The sequence below is a fragment of the Mastomys coucha genome, unplaced genomic scaffold (assembly GCF_008632895.1).
Source record: "Mastomys coucha isolate ucsf_1 unplaced genomic scaffold, UCSF_Mcou_1 pScaffold5, whole genome shotgun sequence".
In the NCBI taxonomy this organism is placed as follows: domain Eukaryota; kingdom Metazoa; phylum Chordata; class Mammalia; order Rodentia; family Muridae; genus Mastomys; species Mastomys coucha.
The window spans coordinates 9,964,694-9,989,235 of record NW_022196911.1 but is presented as its reverse complement, the minus strand read 5'-3'; the positions used below and the strand labels follow the sequence as shown (position 1 = coordinate 9,989,235).

The following is a 24,542-nucleotide window of genomic DNA, read 5'->3' as shown; positions in this document are numbered from 1 at the left end:
AGAGAGAGAAGGGTGGGGGGCAGAACTCTGTGTAACACCTGCTTAGAACACATGTGACCTTTGGTTCAATGTCCAATAAGATAAATCAGAGTTCTTACACTGATGTGCCTAAATTAGAATGGAAAGTGCAATATTAGATTTTCCTACACATGCGATAGAAATAATTCTCCTGTTTTGTTCTCATTAATAAAAAAGGTTCTAATGAAGTCTGGATGGTCCTTTGAAGATATTTATAACTTCAATCAGTTCACATTCTTATCAGACATGAATTTCAGACCAGTTAGCTATCCTTCAGCAAAAGGGAGGTCGATGGATTAAACACTTTTCCCATGAATGTCTGCCCTTCCATTTTAATGATTCATAATCTCATATTCAAAATCCTTAAACAAGAATCCATACCTGTCCTGAATGCAAGAGGTGCTGCTGCCCAATACTTAACTGTCTCTGAAGTGGTCTGTCTCTAGGTCTGTCTTTACTCTCTAACTTCATATATGGTCTGTAATAACATACAGGACCCATGTTTGCTTTGCATTTCATATGTAATGCTTTCTACCCCTTCCAAGGAACTATTTTATATATCAATTCCACAGTTCTTATGATGACTTTTTTTTACAGACAAGTTGATCTGAATGTAGTGATTTTTGCGAATTTCATATTTCAGTTGAAATATGCCTACCTAAAACATACTGTCTTAAATAAAAATAAAGATGAGAGACGTCTGTTCCATCATATGTTTCAATCCCTCTTATTCTGCGATCATTTCATGCTCAGTTCTCAGTGGTCCCAGCACTGACATTTTTGTGAGTTGAACTTGGGGGTTTCTATATACAGCAACATTCAGGCCTGTGCACATCAAGCCACAATGTAGATTAACCTTCACAACAGGGCACCAAGGTTACCTTAATGTGTATTTCATTTTTTGAATGCAAACTGTTGTTGTTGTCTTGAATTTTACTTTGACTCAGTGTCTTTCCTTGTTGACAAGGCTGATCTTATATTTCTGAGTTCAAATGTTTCCATTGTCTCAACCTTCTGAATTGCTGGGATCTATGGGTGTGTGCCACCATACCCAAATGAGCTGCCTGCTTTTGCTTGTTTGTTTTTTGAGATAGGGTTTTTGTATATAGCCCTGGCAGATCTGGAACTCATTTTGTAGACTAGGCTGGCCTCAAACTCACCCAAGTCTGTCTGACTCTGCCTCCTAAGCACTGGGATTAAAAGTGTGTACCACCAAGATCTGCAAAGGTTCACTTATGCATATGAGCGCTTTGTTTGTATATATGTCTGCACACCAAAAGAGAGCATAAGATCTTATTATAGTTGTAATCCACCATGTAGTTGCTGGGAATTGAACTCAGAACAGAGTATAATTAAGTAAGTACAGAGTAGCCAGTGCTCTTAACCTCTGAGCCATTTCTCCAGTCCCTCCCTGTTTCCTGTAGAAGTCAAGTATAAAGTGAAAAATGAACTCTCTCCTTCTTTCTAGACTTCAGGGTTAAAGGGAATATTTGGATCCATGCTTCAGAGTTCTATAGATATATATAATCTTAGCTCTTTCTCTTTAGAATGTGCTTCTGGTACTCTCTGTGTGAGCACTATCACAGTGAGGGAACTTTCATCCCTGGTGAATACTTAACTCATATAACTTTGACTCTAGATACAACTTGGGGGATAATGGTAGTAGCAGTTGTAATTGCAGTCTGTTACTGTGATCCAAAATCCTGACAAAGAGCACGTTGGGGAGGGAAAGGCTTATTTTATCTTCTACTTCCAGATTACAGGGCAGCATTGAAGGAAGTCAAGCCAGGGAATCAAAGCATGAACCCGAGGACAAGAATCATTTAGGAATGTAGCTTGCCATCTCTTCTGCTCATTCATACTTAACTAGCTCTGTTATATAGCCAAGGATACCTGCCAAGGGAATGGAACCACCCATAAGTGGGTTGCCCTTCTAGAGGTTCTGAGTTCAGTTCCCAGCAAGTACACAGTGGTTTACAATCATATGTGCCCTCTTCTGGTATGCAGACATACACGCAGACAAAGCACTCATATCCATAAACTCTCACAACAGTTAAAACAAGACACCCCCACAGGCCACTGTGATCTAAGCAAATCTATTGGTTAAGATGGCCTTCTCAAGTTACCCTTGACTACATCAAGTTGACAGTTAAAGCTAACTACATCAAAGTCTAATATTTTCCCTACCATGTTTTCCAAGGTAAAGAGCAAGGTGAAGAGAATAAGATAAATTGATGTAAAATCAGACATCAGTCCTTTATGCTTTCATGTAGAGGTCAAATACAAAGTGAAAATCAATGCTACAATTTCATAACACAGGGCTCACATATTTGAACTATTTCTAAACCCAAACTGAAATGTTTGTGGATTTTAGATTTATTGACCATTTAAAGAGTCTCTTACATTAAAACCATAATTGAATATATTTTGGGTTTTGAAAAACCATGGTTTTCAGGAATTGGGTTGTAATAGATGTAGGGAGAGTTGGAGTCCTACGTGTGGGGAATCTTACACCTGATAATATAAATAGAAAAACTACAGTGGTTTTGTTCACCACATTAAGAAGATGAAACCTCACACTTTCAAAATGTTTCTTAGCTAAAAGTTAACAAAACCATCAAGTGCTAAAGAACATAGACATAAAGATAAATACACACAAAAGGCTGATTTTATTAGAGAAATCATACCAGCTATGTAACTAATGACATGCATGAAAACAAAATGTATGTGAAAACAAAATGTATGTACAGGTGTACCTGTAGTCACCAAGTGATGCTAAGGCCTGGAGATTCTCACTGCCTCTTCTCCCACCCCAAATCTCTTAAGGTATGAACTCTGGTTCTTTCTCACCAAACTCTTTCAATTTTGCTGACTTTTTTTTCTGATTTTATTTCATTATTTAAAATTCTTGTACTTCTATTACTTCTGCAACAGAATCCCCTAGGAACCAGTCCTTCCCATGATGTATGCATATATGTGTATGTGTATGTGTGTGTATATGTACATATGTGTATGTGTGTTTGTATGTTATGTTTATATGTCTATGTGTGTATGTCTGTGTGTAGGTACCTTATCTTTGTGTGTGTACATGTGTGTGTTAATGTGTGTGCAAGTACATGTGTTTGGGAGTTGTATGTATGGGTGGGCAGGTATTTAGTTTTTTGTCAAAATACATCTTTTAAGCATAATTATGAATTGTATATGCATCTCTGTATTTAATCTTAGTTCATACATATGAATCTAAATAAATGGCATTTGTACAGATTCTTGTTTGGTTGCCTCAAGTCTGTCTGATGAGATGAGGAGGCTAATGCTCAGCAAGGCCGATTCAGCTTGCTATAAATCCTCATTGACAGAGTCAGCATCAGAGCATGGCTCTCATAGGCAAAGCCAGGACCTTTCTACTCATGTACTATGTAGAGAGTACTTAAAATAAGGAAGTGATCTTGGCCACCATCACAACTGTACATTATGCAGCATATGATATGTGTGATATCAGCTATCCTGTCGGAACAAGAAGTGCATGGTTGCACTCATGGGCATGTACATGATCACCTAAACTAAACCAGGCAGGCAACCAGGGGAAGAAGCTGAGAGTCCATGGCACACTACTCCCATCAGCAGCCTCTAGACAGCAGTACCTAGGTGATGGATTTATTACTTCCTGCCAGAGAATGAGTTCTGGTATGAAAAAGTTCAAAAGATGTTGAAGTTGAGTCTGACCACAAGTCCATAAAAGGAAATGTGAGCCATGAGATTACTGGAAAGGGTGCAGGTGAGCCTAATGCCAATTCTGTTGTCTTCTCTGTAGCAAGATGAGGTCTCTGCATTTCCTAACAAGCCCAGGCACTGACTGACATGAGTCCTCACATCCAGGTAACTGTAAGATGGACTGCTTATACAATGTCACCTTTCAGAAGGGTTAGGGCTCATGTTTCAGCCCCATTTCTTCACCTCAAGGATATTTTCCATGAATTTGACAGGCAAATGGCAGAGTGGAAAAGTACTCAGCCTCACTCAGTGGACTGAAAGTTCATAGCCATTGTCTAATATGTTTCTAAGGGCTACTAGCAACATGCCCATGTCACTGAAATCCTCCCATTTTATCTGAATAGTATCTTAAATTTTATGTGTGATTACAAGGCTGTTGAATATTCCTCTAAGATATGTGAAATTACATCATTATGAAATTGTGAAAGTTGAAAACTGAAACTCTCTATCACAGCTAAGAATGAGTCACAGGCCAATGTCATGATGGTGGTCTGAATGTGCAATTTTATTTTGAGGTTGAGAGTTCTATACGCCTAAAGTAAAAATGTCCCATCCCTAATACTGGACCATGTTATAAGTAAGTAAGTTTTTAATCTTTCCACAGTTGAGATATACTATCCTATCATAATGTCCTTCCTTATGTGTATATGTTATTTTTCTTCCTAAATATATAATTGAAGATTTCCTACCTAATAGCTTTGGAATATAAGTTGCTACAGTATTCATGAGAGGGAACTATATAGTACCTACTTTAGTTGCTTTTCTATTGCTGTGATAAAACTCCATAACCAAGGCAACTTATTAAAAACAGCATTTTATTGGGGGCTTATAGTTTCAACCAGTTAGAGTCCGTGATGACAGAGAAGTAGCTTGGCAGAAGGAAGAGCAGAGAGCTCACATCTTGATTCATTGTTTCACAACCACAACCGTGAGTCAGAGAGAGGGTGTGCTGTGAATGACATGTGTCTTTTGAAAGCTCAGATCTATCCCTGGTGGCACACCTCTTCCAACAAGGTCACACTTCTCAATCCTTCACAAACAGGTCTATTAACTTGGGGTCCAAGTTTTTAAATGTATAAGCATATGGAGGTCTTTCATACACAAGCCACCACACTAATGAACAAGATGGAAGGGTTCCCACCTAGTGTAAGGCTTAGCGGCTGTGCATAGCCAAGCCAAGCCTCCACTCAAGATTTGCAATGTGAGTATAGAGAACTCCTTTTCCTCCTGACTGCTTGAGGTCATTTTAGTCCATACCATTAACACCAACATCACACCAGATTAACTGTGTCAAGTCACTATTTCCAAGGCTTTATTGCTTTCAAGTTTGGGGAAAGTATTAGGTTATTTCAGTCATTTGATCTATAGTCAATAAGATCTTACTTGTTGCCTTACTTGTTGTTGGGCATGAAGGTTAAATAGAAGATTATACCATTTGACAGTTGCCAACCATGGTAGTGTTTGTCTGAGGAACCAAGGCAGGAACCAGGGATTATAAGCACTGGCTTTCAAATCTATAGAAGTTACAATGGGATCAGTGGAGGAAAGAAGCATTTGTAAAACTGAATATATGCTTACACACACACACACACACACACACGTAGATAGATAGATAGATAGATAGATAGATAGATAGATAGATAGATAGATAGATAGATGGATGGATAAAAGCATATATAGAGACATATACATACATATGTATAATCATACACATGTAAATATATGTGCAGGTACAGATTTTACTTATTATGTGAACTGTATAAAATTAGACTTGTTTAACCTAATGTCTGTCAGATTATTACTCTATTTAAAGCAGTATCTTTGCATTAGCCAGAGTTTGGGATCGTATTTTCTTCATTCATTTACTATAAACAGTAGTTCATTTTTAGATTAATTATTCACTACTTTTCAGGCAAGTCTCAGCTGACATTCTCCACAGAACTAAGTATATTCTAGGAAGACACACTGGCTACTGATACTGTCAACTTTAGTATTAGGGATCAGTACATGCTTATTAAGCATCTGCCATTTGTAGGGCACTAAGGTAGGCCCTCTGGAGTGTGCAGAGATAAGGAGACCCTACTCAGGGTTCACAGAGAGAGATCAATTTCATCTTCGATCTCTCTGGCTGCTCTACCATAATGCTACTATGTAAAATAAAACATACTGTTTTGTTGTTATTGTTGTTTGTCTGATCTTGTTTTCTGGTTGCTGCTGTTATTAGGTAGATGCCTTCTGAGTATCACACACCCTCCTGGAAACCTAAATCCTTCTGCTTCAGCCTTCCTAGCACTAAATTTATAGTCATAAACCAATATCTGCCATGCAGTTGTGAAAATATCAAAGATCCAAGTCACGTCAGAGATGTTTTCATCACTGTGCTTTAAAAATAGATCACAATAACCTTCCTCATAGCCAAGGCCTTTCTATGGAGAGGAGGACTTAAGACTATCTAAAGCTATGACCACTGAGGAGCACATGCTTTCAGATAAGTAGACCAGGAAATAGCTCCTCTCTGGGTGATGCTTCAAGAGCATATGCATGCACTTCTCACACCGTACACACTAGCATTAAATAAAAAAAAAAAACTTAAAGAAAATAATAATTTGCCTTTCTTGGTATGTGGGCATAAGTGTATAGATGCTGCCAGATTTGATGAAATTGTTTTATGTTATTCAACCTATACGCATAGGAGGCTGATCCGTTATCCACTTCCTATTTTTTTGTTGTTTACAGGCATATCTAACTGGTATAGGAGATTGCAAGACCCACAATGTGCACTCCTGTTATTACCATTAACTGACTGCATCCTTATGCCTTATCCCTTTATCTTAGTTTGTATGGAAAAAATTACTGCATTAAGTACTTGTACTGAATTTGTCTGCAATCTGTGTATGATTATCATCTGCAAAAACCAAAGGTAATTGAGATTAAGGAAACAACTCACCTATAATAATCATGTGCTCTACAACAAATTACCAAAGATCCGGTGGCTTCCAACAACACACATTTGTAATCGTGATATCTATAGATGATGGATCTGAGCATGGATTAGCTGGATTCTATGATCAGGGGTCACAAGGCTGCAATTCAGGCAGTGGCTAGATTGTGTTTCCTTCTGAAGTCTGGAGTTCTTTCCCAATTCCACTTCACTATTGGCAGGAATCATTTCTGCTATTGTAAGTCTGAGGTCTCCACTTTCTTGATGGCTGTTGACTATGCAGAGCTTCTCTGAGCTTCTCTGAGCTTCTCTGAGCTTCTGAGGTCCCTGTGGTGCCTTGACATGTGGCCCTCTTATGGACTCTCACAACATAGCAGATCATGACTTCAAAGACCCAGGATGTTCTGTTTCCCTTTCTTCTTGGCTCTGGCAGTCTGGAGGTATTTGATATGGGAGTTCATATGATCATGACAGGCCCACCTCCTATATCATCCTCTGTACATGAGGTGGGCTATACATGTATAAACTCCCCTTTTGTTTGCCATATCAAGCAACCTCAGCAAAGGAGTGGCCATCTTCACTGATATTGGTATTTAGATTTTATATATTAAAGTCACCTTATATGGGTAATAAAATAATGCTAGGCAATCGATCACAGCTTGTGTAGAGTTTAGTCTGTGAGACTAACAATTCTCACAATTTGAGAACGTTTATTTGAAGCACTGGCCACTGATACTTCAAATGTGATTCAAATCCTTTTGATATTATAGAAGGCATTTTCACTTTGAGGACTTTGCATTAAGATAACAGTCAAGACCAGGGCTGCAGGAACAGTATTTTACTGTTCTCTGAGGTTCAACAAATTCCATTCATCGACCATGTTACTGTCAAAGAAACAACACAGATGAGGAATGACAGACACCACAATGATGAAGTCTACCTCATTCTTCTGTCAGTTCCATTCCTCCAATAAGTAGCAAATGTTAGGTACAGAGCCAGAACCAAGAGCAAGCAGAGCAAAGAGGAGGGAAAGTTCCACACTCATTCACTTCATAAGTGAACATTCTGGGAAAACCTAGTCAGACTGTGTGTTATCTGTGCATTAGAGTTCTGAAAGGAAACAAGGTTGGCAGGACCAGGTCTGTGTCAGTGCCTCTGATGTAATGGTGTAATGACTGTCTAAAGGAGGCACTGGGTGAGTTGGTGCCATGTCCTCTTTGCTCATGAAAATGAACACTCGGGAGAGAGAAGGTAGCCAGCCAGTGACACAGGATAGTAGGTGCTATCTAGATGTATGTTCCCTCTACATCTCGTTTCAAAAGAACAGAGAGAAAGAAATGGAGGAGGATTGGTATGCGTCTATCTGCTTGTCATGTCCCTGGGAGGTCTCTATTAGAGGCTCTCACACTTGATGAGTGTGGCCTCTGATATCCACCAGACACTTCCTTCCTTGCCTTTCTTACCTGTAGCCCCTTCTGGGCTGCCTTGAATACTGGTTTTGGGTTTGCTCACCCCTGCTTTGAATGTTTCATGGCATGTTGTTGTTGATTATTTGTTTTAAGACACAGTCTCACTATGTCTCTCAGGCTGTCCTGGATCTCATATTCTCCCTGCCTCCCCCTTCTGAGAGTATGCTGGGATTACAGGCTCATATCTCACTCATTACACAGGGATTTGCATTTGGATCTTCATGAGCTCTTGATTGATTGGTCACTCCGTTATTTTATTTATCTTTCTGCTGAAGGTTTTCCTTCATGCACTCTGATCTAATAGGGTGCATCCCTGGCCATTTTCATGCTATCAATTTGAATATGCATGGTGGACAAGGATATTTGATTGTGCTCATTGTTGTCAGGTGTTGTAAGAGGCATGTATTGTTATTTCTGTTTGGGATGAATAAACTGGGGAGTTCAGAACATCTTACAAACCTGTTTTTGGATCCTAACAGCTGCTGGGATGTCCACACAGCACCCAGATCTGGTTATTCCTGAGTCTGCCACTACACTGGCTACGTTCTTCCTCTTCCTCTCCTCCTGTATCTCTATTGGTGATTTTCCAGAAAAGAATGCTCCCCTCCAAGCATCGTAGCTAATCTCTAAAGGCTGAGGCTTATTACAGCAGAGACTACAGTGACATTGGAATCACACAAAGCCAGGTTTAAACCCCTTGAATGACAACAAATCCTGCAACTCTGGGTAAATTACATTGCCAAACCTCACTTTTCATCTGTAAGCTCACAAAATGAACATTAGCTTTTTGGTGATTTCCAATAGAACACAACACCATGTGGGCATTGAAGTAAGTGCTCACTCAGTAGTCCCTAACAGCAGCAGGAAATGTCATTCCTAGTCATTGATGCCATGATGAACCTGGGGCTCATGACCCCACAGGAGTCTGTTCTGTTTGTACGACAGCAACGGAAACATAGCATGTGTGTTTTGGAGCTGATTCCCCCAAGTCAATCCTGAAAGCTGCTAGTTTGTGAAAGCAGGAATTGTTTTCTCCATGATCTTTATCTCTGGGCTCATTGGCAAATGTGCAGTTGTTTTTTTTCTTCCAAACAGTTCTCTTTATTGGCTTGATCACCATGGCTTCTTCTACCAACTGTTTTCTCCTGGAGATACTGCTGTTCTTTTAAAAACTCTTTTTTGGCTATATGTATGTTCATCCCCTAAAAGGTAAAGAGGTGATTGATAGTTAGTTAGTTGGGTGGGTGGGTGGGTCTCAAACCAGGAGGGTTACAGGTGGTTGGATGGATGGATGGATAATAGAGAGAGAGAGAGAGAGAGAGAGAGAGAGAGAGAGAGAGAGAGAGAGAGAGAGATTTTATTTCTGGGTACCTTTGGAAAATAGTGTTGCTTTAAAGAATTATCTTTTGCCATAATAAATGTAATACTTTGTAAATGTTAAGTGAAACAAATAAAAAAGACTCAGGAAAAGATACAACAAAATTAAGCTAAATTAAATCTTTTCTATATGAGGTAAAAAAATAAATAAAAGAAAAAATACTGACTATATCATCAATAATTTCAATAGATCATCTGAGAGACTTGATGAACAGCTACAGATTTTTTTTAAAAACTCTAAATAAATTTATTTTTAGAAAAATCGCAGTTAATTTTAATACCTCATATTTTTCTACATTGTTCTGACATAATGTTTCTTAGTCAAATAAAATAGTATGTGAATAGTAATTGTGAGAGTATATTTATTGACTCTATATGTATATATACATGCTTAATATTATAGCTATCAGGTTTGACCATACAGCCAAGCTTCTTACAGGCTTCCCATAGCATGAGTTTATGCCACAATTACTATTGCAAGCCACATTTAACCTGAGTTTTAAAAATCATTAAGGTTTTTCTTTTGATGTTCTTGTCTAATTTCCCAAGGCTTTCTTCTTGTGTCTATGAAAGCTTTCCCAAAGACAAGACAAGAGTTTTATCTCACAATAGGCTTTTACTAACATTAAAAATTATTTTAAAAAATCAAAAATAAATCAAAAAATTTATAAAGGTCCAGCTTCGTTCTTTGGCTCAGCAGAAACTACCTACACCAGGGAGTGGCCACTTATCAGGCCTCCCTGTCTGAGCAGTTGCTGCTGCTGCTGCTAAAAGGCATGATGGAGCTTTTGAGGGACCATTTGTAGGATTATAATGAGCCAACAGATGGTTTAGACAGGTGATCAAACCACAGGTCATTGCCTGAAAAAGTCAGGCAAACTGGGTTGAAAATGGGCTGTTTTCTGAAATTAGATCCTTTAATCAGTTAGGAAAATGTAGTTGGGAAAGAAAAGTAGCCTTCTTACAAGCCTCACAGTAGGTCAGGGAGGCCCAGCATCTTACAAGCCTCACAGTAGGTCAGGGAGGCCCAGCATCACTGCTAGACCAGAACACTGCTTGCCCTGCTGTCCATTGTTGTCGGCCTTGCCCACACACTCAGGGTTGACCATCAAAGGCTCAGTACCAATGGCAACTATGTAGAACAAACAATAATTTCAATAGTCTTAATACTGTTAAAATAAGACTCTGCCTTTTCCTAATGATGACAAAAGTGTGGCTATTACAATGTAACCTTCCCTGCATGGTACAGTTAAATGAAGATTTATAACCAATTTAGATTTAATTTTTTGACAACATTCACTTAGCATTGCCAAATAACAGAAGCTGCAAAACTTTTAGCTTTAGAATTCTGACACTGTAGAAATAATTATCCCACTGCATGTCATTTTAATGGGCCCAGCAGAACATACCTCATTATATTGTCACAGAGATTAAGTTATTTTGAGGTCAGTTTGTTGTGATTTCATCATTTGCAAAAAGACTTTGTCATACTCCAGTGTCAGTTTCAAAATTGGTTGCTGGATGATCTCTTCCCATAATATCAACATTGCTACTAATGGCATCTATATGGCATATGTGTATGTATATATATATATATATATATATATATATATATATATATATATATATATATGAGTTTAGCACCCTGAGAAAAAAACTAGGCAAAACTTAATCATTTTGCATCTGATAGAAGAATCAATTAAGACATCTCCAAAGGATGTCTTAGGATGGGAATGGTGGGACTGGGCCTTGTAGAAAGAGTAGGCTGTGTGCTGCTTTAGATGCTGTCAGCGGGCAGGAAGAACATGGAGAAAAGTGAGAACTTATCATAAACCCCAAAACAAGGATGTGTTACGGAACAAGTCACAAAACATAAAATTACTCTCAGAGCAAAATATAAAGTAAACACATGTAAAATGTTGTAATTAAGCAATTAATGAGGGATAAAAATATTGTGGACAGTTCAGGGCATATCTGCAAAGCTAGCTATTCCTCAACAGCAAAATGTACATCACATCATGTATTTTTGCTATTGTCTGTTTTACTGGACAGAAATTACTTTTACATATATTTAACAAAAATCTACAAATTTAAAAGTCTGCCAAGGCTTATAGTCACCATTAATCAATATATCCCCTTATTTTTGATATTTATAATACTTATGTATATATACAGATATATATAACATTAATCAATATATCCCCTTATTTTTGATATTTATAATATTTATTATTATTATTGAGTGTTTCTCAAATTCAGATAAAAACTAGCCAGCAAAGGATTATATTTAAATTAATTAAATGCATTACCATTCATCCCTTGTTTATACAAGGTATGGATTAGGTGTTCCACAGCCATGTGTCCAGCAGCTGCTGTACTGGACAGCACAGGGAGCGCTCCCATACTTGGAGCTTATACCCAGCAGTAGCTAAGAATGACTCTCGACACAACTCTTCCCCATACAGGTCAATTTTCCATAAAAATGTGGGGTAGATGCCTATATTTTAAAAACTTCATAGCAAGTTCCATGTAAATATTCTGAGAGTAAAAGTTGTGCTGTATGAAGGCACAGATTAGCTTGGACCAGGGAGGAGCAGTGGAAGGGAGGCACATAGAAGTAAGGTTCATGCAGCTCAGGTGCTGAAATTACTAAGCAGGTAAGTAGGGGACATGAGGTAATCAATGGTTTACTTTAGGAAAGTTGTTTCAAAAACTGGTAGGTTCTAGACAATCTGAGACAAGTGAGCCCCTTAGCACCAGTCCAAAGAAGAAGGGCCAGGGAGTGGCACAGTGCTTATGTCAACTCATAACTGTTGAAATAATTATGCCCATCAAGCAACAGGTGGAAATGTCTATTTAACTACTTTTCAAAGAGCAGAAGCTGTTTCCTGATGTTAGGAAGTAAGTCTTGAATTTTTATTTTAATGGTAACAAGTGGATGGGCCTGGTGTTGCTTTTAAAACGAGTTTTATGAGGCTGAAGAAATGACTCAGAAGTTAAGACCACTTTCAACTCTTTCAGAGATTGGGGTTCAGTTCCCAGTACCTATACAATGGCTAAAAGCTATTTGTAACTCTAGTTCCAGGGGATATAATATCCTTTTCTGACCTACATGGGCTCCAGGCAGGCCCATAATACATAGCCACACACGCAGGCAAAACACATGAACATAAGATAAATTTTTTTCAAAAATTAAAAGATATATTAGCTGGGCGGTGGTGGCGCACAGTTTTAATCCCAGTACTTGGAAGGCAGAGGCAGGCAAATTTCTGAGTTCAAGGCCAGCCTGGTCTACAAAGTTGAGTTCCAGGACAGCCAGGGCTTTACAGAGAAACCCTGTCTCAAAACAACAACAACAACAAAAAAGATATGTTTATGAGTCTAAGAAAAATATTACTTACCGCAGCAGACTAAAAATACTAAAATTAGCCAGCTCTTCCTACATTCTTTTCTCAGATGCATCCAACATAGCAGAAGTGTTTGTATTTTTTCCCTTTTGCTATCACTGTTCAGATGCAGTTTGGAAGGCTGACATAGTTTACTGGGCAAGAAAATATGTTGATGAAGAAAAAATATTTAAATGAGCAAGGCAGGAGCATTTCCTAACATGGATGGCCAGCAGTTGATACACTGGCCGTATAATAGTGGGAGTGGGGTACCTAATGAAAGTATCCTCTCTCTCAGGCTTCCTTCTGAGCTAAGAGCCCTGGAGTCCTAGGTGTCATGTCCACACCCTGAAGCACCAAACCTTTGCTGCAGGAAAATGAAGGACTTTTAAAAAGCAGAGATGCAATAAGGTTTCAGATGGCGATTCTTTTTGCAATGTGAATCTTGTCTTACTTGGCAGGGGAGTCAGGTAAAGGTGAAATATCTCCTACCAAGGCCTGGGCAGCTACTTCAGAAATCCAAAACCAGGCATCTAGGAAGAAGATGAAAGAATTAATTTGGGAGTCAGGAGAGCAAGAGCCAAATGAAGGCCATTATGGAAAGGAGGCACATGTCATCCTATAGCTGCTCAGCTATCTGGGTTAATCAGAATCCTTGGGTGCCCAGGATACCCAAAACTTAAGCTTTCCAGAAAATGCAACTGAAAGAGAGCTTGATACCACTGACAGCCACAGGACTCTGTGTGTTCTGTTATCTCCACATGCGACTCTCCTTCCTCCAACCCATGTGCCTGCTCGTTTCTTCTGGGGCATTGAAGGCTTTTTTCAAGCTTCCTCAGACTGGGATTTCCATCTGATGACCATGCATTGTCATACTTGAGACCTGAAGCAATGTACGAACAAGAGAAGATCCCTGTCTTGCATCACCGACCAAGTTGCGGACCTCACCTCTGGCTGCCTATAAGGTCCTATACATCTCAGAATTGAGGGTCCTGGAGAGAATTTGGAATCATGGCCACTGGAAGCCATACCAAGTCTGAAAGTGATAGTCACAGAACTTTTTAAACAAAGCGTCCATGATGAAGTGTACACTCTTACCCCAGTCATTCAGTGTCTGTCCTGTGAACACCAGGCTTTTCCCATGCTGTATATGCATAGTGAATACTGTTCATACCATGTATCAGACTCCAAGTCAGTTTAGGTTGGAAGCCTTTGATGGCTCAGTGATCACTCTAGCCCTCCATGTCAGTTTCATCCTTGGATTTTAAAACTGCTAAGGTGCGTCTTGTGGAGACAGGAGTGGCTTCTCACCCACTAACGGAGTGTCCGACATAGGCACAGTGAAAGTCCCATCAACACTTGTTGGTTATGTTATTGGTGAAGCTGCAGAGGTACTGATAGTCTTATCTTAGATAGCACTACCTGCTTCTCTACAGGGATTGCCATCCCCCAAGCAACCAGGCATTAGGCAGATGAGGTTTACGTCAGTTTAGAAAGCTGGATATTGGGTCACTTGACCTATGTAGCTCAGTGGTAGAATGCTTGTCTACCATGAATCATGTTGTGGGTTTAATTTTCTATTTTAATGTCGCTAAATTCAGTTTCTTTTTCTAAAGGTGGTATGCAATATGCATTGCCCTGCAAACGTGCAGTGGCTTTAAAAGCCAGGTACTGCTCTTGTCTAGGAAGTGTCCCACCATAGGGGAAGCACAGGCAGGGTTATAAGTAGCTTATTCAAGTGGCTTCCTGAGCTCTCCAGGTACCAAATCCCAAGAGCTTGCTGGATATCTCCAGCTTCTCAGGGTTGGGATCCATGAGTGTGCTCAATATCTGTTCACCTGCTTCCCGACCCTTCTGAGTAAAAAGAAGGAAAAGGCAGAGATCAGGAGCATAGCACTGGTAGCACAATCGAATGCTGCTCATGAAACGCCTGGGAAAATGTGGAAGAACTGTTGGAAGCATGCACACCCCTACCGAGGTGAGGTTCTTCCCTGTGCTGTAAGCCTTTCAACCTTAAGGGACTCAGAGGGGCAAGCGTTTAAGTGAAGAAAGTAGGGACTCTTGAGCCAACTGTGATGTATAGCCACATCTTCCCCTAGAAATCAGAGGCCTTTGGAGTCAGGACCCCCTTCCTGGAGTTCACTCATGATCCTGTCATTTGTTTTTAGAAGTATGTGTCATTCACAATATCATTGCTTAACCCAGAAAAGAAATCACTTCCTGTTTTTCATATCATACCATACTTTTCTAATTAATCACAGCAACACTAAAGAAAAACAATACATCCTGTCTCATCACTTGGCACAGGGGAACAGGATACTGAAACCATGGAAACCTGAGACCTGTTTAATGACAGCGGTAAAGTAGGCTATATCATATCTAAAGTATTTATGCAAAACTCCGTAAATTGTCTGCTGTGGAGGGACTCAGATGAGGAATGTGGGTGTATGAAGGCTCATGCCTTGGTTGCTGATGTCTCTCATTAAAGCAGATTTGATTGCTCATTTACTTAATCGGTTTCTGTCTCTAATGCTCAGAACATTTACAATAGGAGATTTAAATCAATTAATTTTGATAAATCTCAAGTATCAAGAAAAGGATTGTTTTCGTAAAAGTAAACAAAAATTGTCTATCGACTCTGATGCCATGCCATGGATTGCCATTTCTTGGGTCAATAGCCAGTTGGAAGAATGTGTACTGATTTTTAGGAACAATGCTTAATTTTCCTCCCTGGTAATTTCTGTGCCTGCACACCCCTGTCAACTACCAGTGGTAAAAGATGGTGATGGGAATTTCCATAAAAGCTTTAGCATTAATAAAAGAAGGATTAAATGGTGGTGGCAAGGGAGGATGTAAGCAGGAGCTGAGATTTTTTTGTGATCCCTGGCCTTAAGGTGTATCTGCTAACCAGGGTGAAAGCCCAATTTTTAACAATTGTGAGGTCAGTCCCCACAGTAGTTACTAAAAACTGCCCCTGAGTCAAAGTTATTATCATCTGGCCAAGGGGAAAGTAGGTTCTTTGGCATTAGGAAATGTCACATTCAAATCTGTGTTGCTTTTCTGTGGATAACACTCATCCCAGGAGGTCCTGAGGTCTTAGTTATGAAACTATGGTAATTGTACCTATTTCAAAGGATAATCAGTAATTTGGGAGTTGGCCATTAAAGTGGAACTTTGAAACCTACTTTGAATCCTCTTCAGTGCTGTTTTAATATCACAATACAATAGTTATTATTTTATATGGACTTAATCTTTTAACTCTGTTTGCCTACGAAGGTAGATCCATATAATTGCTTCCTGCTTCTACCCTTTTAAAAGTATAATGCACTCACAACTCTCACGTCATAAAGAAAAATGACTCCAGTAAGCTGTAAATATGTTCAAGGGTTTACACAGGATTTGTGTTCCATACCACTACTCCTGAACTGCAAAGGATTTGGTTAGGCATGAAGCAATAATAAAAATAATTAGTGAAGAATTACACTTCAGCTATTTCTAAATCTCAGAGTAGGTTGAAGATGTAAATATTATGTAACAATTATAAAATTGAGAAAAGAATGTCCTTGGATGTAGGAGTGACTTGTTCTAATGTGGAGAGCACAGTAAGTACAGACAGGCACTGGGTAAGAACCTCCCAGTGTGGGGGACATAGCGCCGCACTTCACCCGTGTTCTTACTGTTAAGATCCTTACCACAGTCCGGACGCTGCTGCTGTTACCATCTGACTTTCAGCAATTAGAAGATGGCGAGAAAGGATCAGTAGATTGGCTCACAGTGGCAAATTATGGCTCAAGTTTAACATAGCTGTTCAAGCTCAGCGTTACCCCCTCTGTAAGTCTAGATAGACACATCTGGGTTGTACATATTTTCTTTAAGTACTGTATACTGTGCTCGATATTGTAAGTTGACCTAACCATGAATCCCAGCAGTTCCTGTGCTAGACGACTTTGCTGGCATTCATCCCTGGCCCATTTATAGGAAGAAAAAGCATTTGAAGCATTCTTTCTCTGCTTGGCTTTTTGCCTTATTTACATGAACGCAATCCTCAAATGATGCTTCACTCTACAGTTCTAGCTTGGCATGGGAGATCTCTTTATTACTTTCCAAATGAATAATGAAAAAATAAATTGGCAACAACGACCGAAAAGAAATCAAGCAAAGGCATCACATTTAATCAGCAGGTTTTTTTGCCTCGCCAGAAGAAATCATCGTTCAGATCCATTAATTAAAAACCCAAGCCGGAAAAATTTGAGAGTTAAGTTATAACTTTGTAAGGGTAGAGTCTCCTTAGAGATTGCTAAACCTATTTTAGGGGCACGTGCAGTGGATGGCTGGTTATGTAACTGGAAGTTGTTTATAATACAGCATTGCCTTGGTTACTCCACGGGAATTAAGAATAGGGCTTCTTAAAATCATGGGATGGTGTTTGAATTCCGTTGGCTTAAATAACTCAGTGGAGATGAGTTGCGATGGGAGGTGTTGACATACTACTGCCTTCCCCACTAGAATCCATCTAGGGTTAAACTTGAGAATTTGACTCTTCTGAGGAAGTGAAAGACAGTTGAAACAGGTCTTGAATTCCTAACCCTCTGGCCTTCACAAACCAAGAGTTGAGATTATGACTATATGCCAACATATCTGGCTCAGGTTTTGATCTTTAACATTATTTTCTGCTCACTACAGTTCTAAGTTGCTAATAGAGTCAGTTTTCCTGCTTTCAGGAGTTACATTCTAATGTTTTAAAGAATGTGGGGAGTTGCTCTACAAGTTTGTCTGACCCAGAGACATTCTAAGCATTTGGCAATCACGGCAGCAAGTTTTATGTCGCTGTTTGTCTTCATACTGCCATACCTACGACTTTCATAGCATTTGAAGATATGGGAAAATACAATGACCCCAACACATACAGGTTTTTAACTAAGTTCAAAGTACTTCTCTTAGCTTTTGGACCATATAAAATGGAATGAAATTGGACAGAAAAATGAGACAGGTAGATGCCAACTGTGAATCAGTCTGAGCCTAGGACCAATGGCATGTACATAAAGTGCCATAAGTCTTTAAGGGAATGGAAAGAGAGAGACAGTCACTTCCCAAGACCATGAGGTAAGAGATCTGTGAGGAGAGCATCTTTTATCTCTTGAAGAAATGGCTTTCCTCAGACTGCTACCTAGGGTTCTCCAGGTGGAAGGTGTCCTAGTAAACTGATGAAGCTTCTGTGTTTGACTTGCCAAGCTGAGCAGCTCCTCACTTGTGGTCTACCTGTGATCAAAGAGGATAGATTCTACACCCTGTGATGATCCCAGGGAGACATTATGCACAGGAGATAACTCAGGAAGTCTCTACTACATGGATTTAATATGGAACCATGTAAGGCAAATGCTATCTATGTATATTGTCCAGACTGGAACTGTCAAATAAGGTCAGTATAGGGAAAAGTAATTCTCTCTCCATGTTATGTATGGAGATTTATGCCAGACATGAGTGGTAGTGCTGATTTTGATCATGTTGCATAGTTTTAGTGCCTAGTTTATGAGACTTATACTCAAAAACTGTGGTCAAGTCTTTTCTAAAGGACTGCCACCCAGCCATGTACCATCAAGATCCCTGATGCTGTCCAGTTATCTCTTTCTGGATCCTTGACACAGCTTAAGAATGTTTTTCCATTGGTACAGTCTGAAAGAGACTTGTCGGGGTTGTCAAGGACTGAATCTACTCCCTATGTGATTAGATGATATGGCAAATGGAGTGGGCTTGCAGATAGTAGCTGAAAAATGCTACTAACTGTTCAGATGATATTTAAGAAACAACCATAAGGCTCCAGTCAGAAGTGGGCAAGAGAGAAGGAGACATAACTACCAAGTGCCAGATAGTGTGGAAGAAGCTGGCCAAAGTCTGTGAAGAAGGAGATCCCATGCTGGGACACCTACTCTGCTTCTACAGCGTGGGAACAAGACAGTTGTTCAGAAGTGACATTATAAAGCCCAACACTTTTGTGATCTTAGATACTATTTTATGCAACCATCATATTTGTGGAAAACAACAGAAAGAATTCCTGTAAGAATTTTCATTCCAGTTGGACATTGAGGATGATGGTTAGATTGTAAATGTGGAGATGGTCAGTTGAAGTGCAAGATAGTTGTGGAGTCCCATGCGATAGAAGTCAGAGCACAGCAGGATGAGCAGCCTTTCTGGCCCTTTGGCTCTGAGTAGCCTGGACCTGCCCAGCTCTCTTTCCTCCAATCCCACCCTTTCTCTTCTCCTTTTCTCCTTCCAACTGTGTTTTCATACTAGCAGTTCAGATGAGTAGTTGGATTCCTTGGTATGTATTGTCTTCTTTGCTTAGAATTGTCTGTCTGTGTCCCTGGTAAGGGACTGAGGCCAGGCTAGACGCTCTGTGCTTTTATCATCTGTGTTGCCACCTGCTACCCACCTGTGGCTTTTGAAATGAAGTTTCTTTTAAAATTAACAAAACAAGAAAAGACCAATCCCTAGCCACGTTTTCAGTGCTCCATAGCCACACAGAGATAATGGCCACGTATTGTTTGCACATGTGTCAATATGGCAGAGGTAGGAAGGCCTCTAAGACAGCAAAGTTGTGTTTAATGTTTTATACAATATTTAATGTATTCATGTGGAATAAATACCTCTCTTATTAAAATGACTCTTTAGGTTTTAAGCCTACTATCCAAAAAATATATTAAATATCATCCTCTGCCCTCCCAGTACCCCCTCACACAGATCCTCCCCCATTCCTCTCTTCCCTTCTCCTCTGATAAGGGGAGGCCCCCACGACACCCCTGGGTATCACCACCCACTAGCACATCAAGCCACTCCAGGACAAGGTACATCCTTTCCCACTGAGGACAGATGAGGCAACCCAGTTAGGGGAATGGGATCCACAGGCAGGCAATGCATTTACGGACAGCCCCTGCGCTAGTTGTTGTTTCTTATATAAAATAGGACACGTTGTAAACATAATCCACTTCAGCTACTTTGGCTCTTGAAGGAGAGACCTGGGGATAAGGAGAACAAAGGATATTGAAGGTCCCAAAGAGGTGGAAGCAGGAGAAAGCGCCTTAGTGACTGGAGGGACCAAGTTCCTGCTAAAGGCTTTTGAGGTCTTTCACAGAATAACTGACCATGAGTTCCAGCTGCAGGCTCATCAGTCAAGCCAAATGGGAACCCTGCCCACAAAAGTGTGGGGCATTTGTTGTCATTCCTGCGCAGTATGCTCCATGACACAGTAGGACCCAGAAGCCTGCCCACTGTGAAGCATGTCACACTGACAAAATGGTAGGGAGGCCACTCTGAAAAGGGCTCTCATGATTCACCTGAAACCCCCAGCCGCTTGGCTGGATGAAGCCAACAACTTGAAATGTGCCCCGGCCTGCACTGCGCTGGCCTTGGTCTCCCTTAGCCAGGCTATTAATCGGCTGGGTAGCGAGGTGTAATGGATTGCATGCCATCCTTCAGGATTCCGGGGCTCCAAGGTGGCATGCAGCATTTTGTGACAGGTTTCTCAAGGACTTAGTGAAAGTTGAGGCAGGCAGAGGTGGAAGGGACTAGCCTCCCCCCAAACATCATTAATGGAGACAGTACCTCAGACACTGCTGTTGCTCTAAGGGAAGAGAGGAGTCTTCAGTTCCCAGCAGGTCTTAATCTCCTCTCCTCACATCTACCCACAGTGCCCTGACTGAGGCCCTGACTGACTCCCTTTTGTAAAGATTTTGCTTTCTTTCACTCATTCTTCCTGTGTTTTTTTATTGTTTAAGCTTCACAGGTGGGTTATGAAAACTGTAGGACCCAATGTGTTCCTATTGTTGATAAGTGTTAACAGTGAGGAAATCTTTCCTGGGGTTCTTAGATAAGTTTTTAACAGCGATGGAATACTATTCTTAACACAGTTAGAGTTGTCACAGTTCCTGTGATCTTTTGACAGTCAATCATTTATTATGTTACAAACATCACCGTGACATGGACTCATGGCTATGTGTTTCAATTCTGACCCACATATATCTTATGTAACAATTATATTTGCCGATAACCATGTGATAGTCACAACTAGAATATCTTGCCCACAAAGTCACTAAAGCTACAGAGAGACGTCAAAATAGATATTTAGCATCAACACAAACATGTATTTATAGTCTGTCTTGCCTTTCAAACTGACAGCTAAGTGCTCATTGCCGAGGAGCACCCGTTATAGAATATAGTACAAAGGCATCACAATGTTCTTTATTTTATCTTATATTTTAGAAAGTTCTGTCAGCTACAGAATCAGCAAAGCTGAGTAAATAAATGGCAAGGACTTCTTCTGTCTGCTCATTGTCTCTATACTGTTTTTAGTCAGCTGCGTATATTTGGATGACCAAAACCTTTCATTTATAACCGCAAGGAATGCATATTCTTTCTAGATGTTTCTGACAATATGGTTAAAATTATAAACACACGTGTCTCACCTCCAGCAACAATTAAATAATGATCAAAAATTATTAAGTTGGGAAAACTTAGGAATTTAGAAAACACTTATCATACCCTACGGGGTTCTAGTCAGTTCTTTTCAGACACAAAAAGCATCAAATATCCATAAAAGGTTCCCATATTTTAAGGAATGGCACTTTGAGAACATTGACACTTGAGAGAAATTATTTGATTAGATTGATCCCTTCATGTTTACCCGCTACACTTGCAAATACTCTGTTTGAGTGGCAGTTGTCCAGCTAGGGAGACTATTAACAAAATGCCAAGCTTGCACTTCTGCGCAGGCTGCAGGATCTGTTAAGCTCCATGGGATTCAGGACTCTTATTTTATATGTTACTGAGTTTGGGCAAGTGTTCCGTAGGAACCCGGCAACTGTGGTCGGATAACTCAGATCATGAGGGAAAGGCAGGCTTGGCTGTACAGATATGATTCTAAGAAGAAAAGATCGTGAGTCTTTGCTGTTGTGTACAGAAGCATGAAATAGAATTTCGGGGCAGCAGCCTCTGCATTTTCCAGAGTCTCGGAATGGAATTGCCTGTCCTCTTCTCAGGCTTCAGCAGCGAGGAGAGGAAGGCATTTAATTTCCCGGTGCTGCAAATGCTCCTGCCCAGCTCCTGGCAGCAGCGGCCTGTTTACTTTGATGAGTAAGTCACAGGGCTGTTGGCTTGACAAAAAGAGGAGACTTTAACCCTTTTTAACATAAAACTAATCGTTATCTCCTCCTTGAAACATTCCTTCTTCTAATTTCACAAAACGTTCCCATGGAGTTAGTATGCAGCTTGCCTCTAAGAGGCTTTTATAGATGGCATCTTGGCTCAGTCTGGACTAGCACTGATTGGGTATTGTCTCTGTTTTCTCTCAGCAGTTAAACCCACCTACAACAGCTTTTTTGTCTACTGCAAAGGCCCCTGCCACAAGGTCCAGCCTGGAAAGCTCCGAGTTCAGTGCGGCACCTGCAAACAAGCAACTCTCACCTTGACACAGGTAAGAAAGTGGGAGCAGTGTCCTCATGGAACTGCTCTTGCCCAGATCAATAAATGTCTCTGGGAGCCATCATTCCCTGCTTCTGATTGAGTATGACCACAATGAAAGGAAGATGTTATTCTGGGTGGCTGTGCTGATAGCATGCAAACTTCATGTCAAATGTAGCTTTCCCTCTGGGTTTTGTTTTTTTGTTTTTTTATTTTTTTTTTCTGCTCTGTAAGTTTCTCTGGTGAACAGTTATGTCCACCCACTACACACACACACACACACACACACACACACACACACACACACACACACACACACACAACACCTTTCCTTTCTTTCTTTTTTCTTTCTTCCTTTTTTTCTTTTTTAGCTCAGACCTGCAGAAAGGCTGGACCAAGCCTGTTTGCAGAAGTGATGGGTTCACACTGATGGGAATATTTTACAGAAGAAACTATGAAATTACATCTTTGAGTTCTGGAAATGTGTTCTGGATTTGCGTGGTGGCATCATGGCTGCACATGTCAGAATATACCAGAAGGCTCATCCAGGAACAGTGCATAGAGGTTGAGCTAAAACCTACTGCTAATAATAATAATAAAACCAGGACATTTGAAGAGCCTGGGCATTCGCACTGAAAACAGTGGCCCCAAAGCACGCTCTGCCATAGCTTTCTACTTTCCTCCCTACCACCCCGAGCAGGGATGGTCTCATGGTTTCAAATCACTGGGGAAGAAAAATTAAAAACACCAACATACTGTATGACCCATGGTCATTCTCTGACATGTAGATTCCACTGTTCATAAATAACGTTTGGTGGGACCCAGGCCACCTCCTCTGCACCTGATGCCTACAGACACACAGCTGTAGGCATCAGGCAAGGTGGCCTGTACAGCCTGTAGTTTGTATCTGGAGGAAAAGCTTGCCAACCTTTGATATAAAACACTAGGGCAACTGTTGTATAGGTTCCATACTGCCTCAATGGTTTTATGTATTGGAGGTGGAGGTAGCAGAAGCCCTGTGGGTGTCAAGTCTTGAGTGAATGTGTATTGTTGACATGAGCTGGTCATACCACGGACCCCCTTAGACCCATGGGAAAATGGCAACGCTTTCCCATCTGTGCGGTAAGGTTCATAGGAAGAGTAAAATCTCTCTCTGGTCCGTGTTCAGATGTTGATGGTGTGTACAGAAAATGTCTGTTGGTGTTGTCTCCCCCTGGATATTTATGTCCTGAAGACTGCTCCCCTACTGAGATTAACTAAACGTGTTTCCTTGATCCACTTGTGTACCCACAACCCTGCCTCCTAATTGCATACATTCCTCTATATGGAATGACCGCTGTGTTAGCAGTTCAATGTACATTATAAACACACAGAGCTTCTGCAGTCCTGCAGCTTCTCCACTGGAGAGCTCAGTCCACTTGACCTCAGCTTGGTCATGTGTCTGTGTGTTGGTGTGTCTCTGTGTGTTGTCTCTCCTTCATTCCCTCACTACCCCAGTCAGCTCTGTCCCCAGAGCTGTGTGGGATGTGGCAGCAGACTGTGATATGGATGTGGCCCTGGACAGCAGCATTTGGGAGATCTGGTCATATAAAAAGCACCAAGTTCAAGAGAGTCAGGTACTCAGCTATGAATAAGTGCCCCAACTACCTGCTAGAGACACCAGTGGTGGGGGCCACTCAAAGTTCACTGTGCAGGCAACAGGGAGACAGAGCAAGTCCTGATCAGTGAGAATAACAAGGATTTGCTTAAGACCTTTAAAAACATCCCACATAGAGGAGAAACAATTGTCCATTGACTCAGACCTGTGATTCAGTTGTATCTGGGATGCAGTATCTTTATCTAAATAATGAAATCCACTAAGAAGCCATATCATTTCATCTGAAGTAATTGCCATAGACTCTTCTCTAGAGTTCATGCTGAACAGGGCTCCTGCCTAGGAGCATGCTGTGTGGCTCCAACAGAAGTGTTTCTTCTTCCTGCTCCCCTTTTCTCTATTCATCCTGATGGCTCCCAGTGGGGGAGATGTCCTCACCTCCTGGGGAGTCTGAATTTGAACAACAGCAGCATTTGAACTCTTTTCATGCATTGCATTATTTATTTCATAGGAACACTCTTAAGTAAGTGCTG

General features: G+C 40.5%; 1 protein-coding gene across 8 annotated transcripts in view; it reads left to right on the top strand.

Annotated features, from left to right (window-relative positions):
- Prkn (parkin RBR E3 ubiquitin protein ligase) overlaps positions 1–24,542 on the top strand; it is a 1,238,651-nt gene that overhangs the window by 418,170 nt on the left and 795,939 nt on the right. For 7 of the 8 annotated variants that reach the window (XM_031350749.1, XM_031350751.1, XM_031350752.1 and 4 more), the window contains one exon: positions 22,307–22,428. In XM_031350749.1, coding sequence (XP_031206609.1) covers positions 22,307–22,428 — 122 coding nt within the window. The remainder of the gene's footprint in view (positions 1–22,306; positions 22,429–24,542) is intronic. The other variant, XM_031350750.1, reaches the window with a different exon arrangement.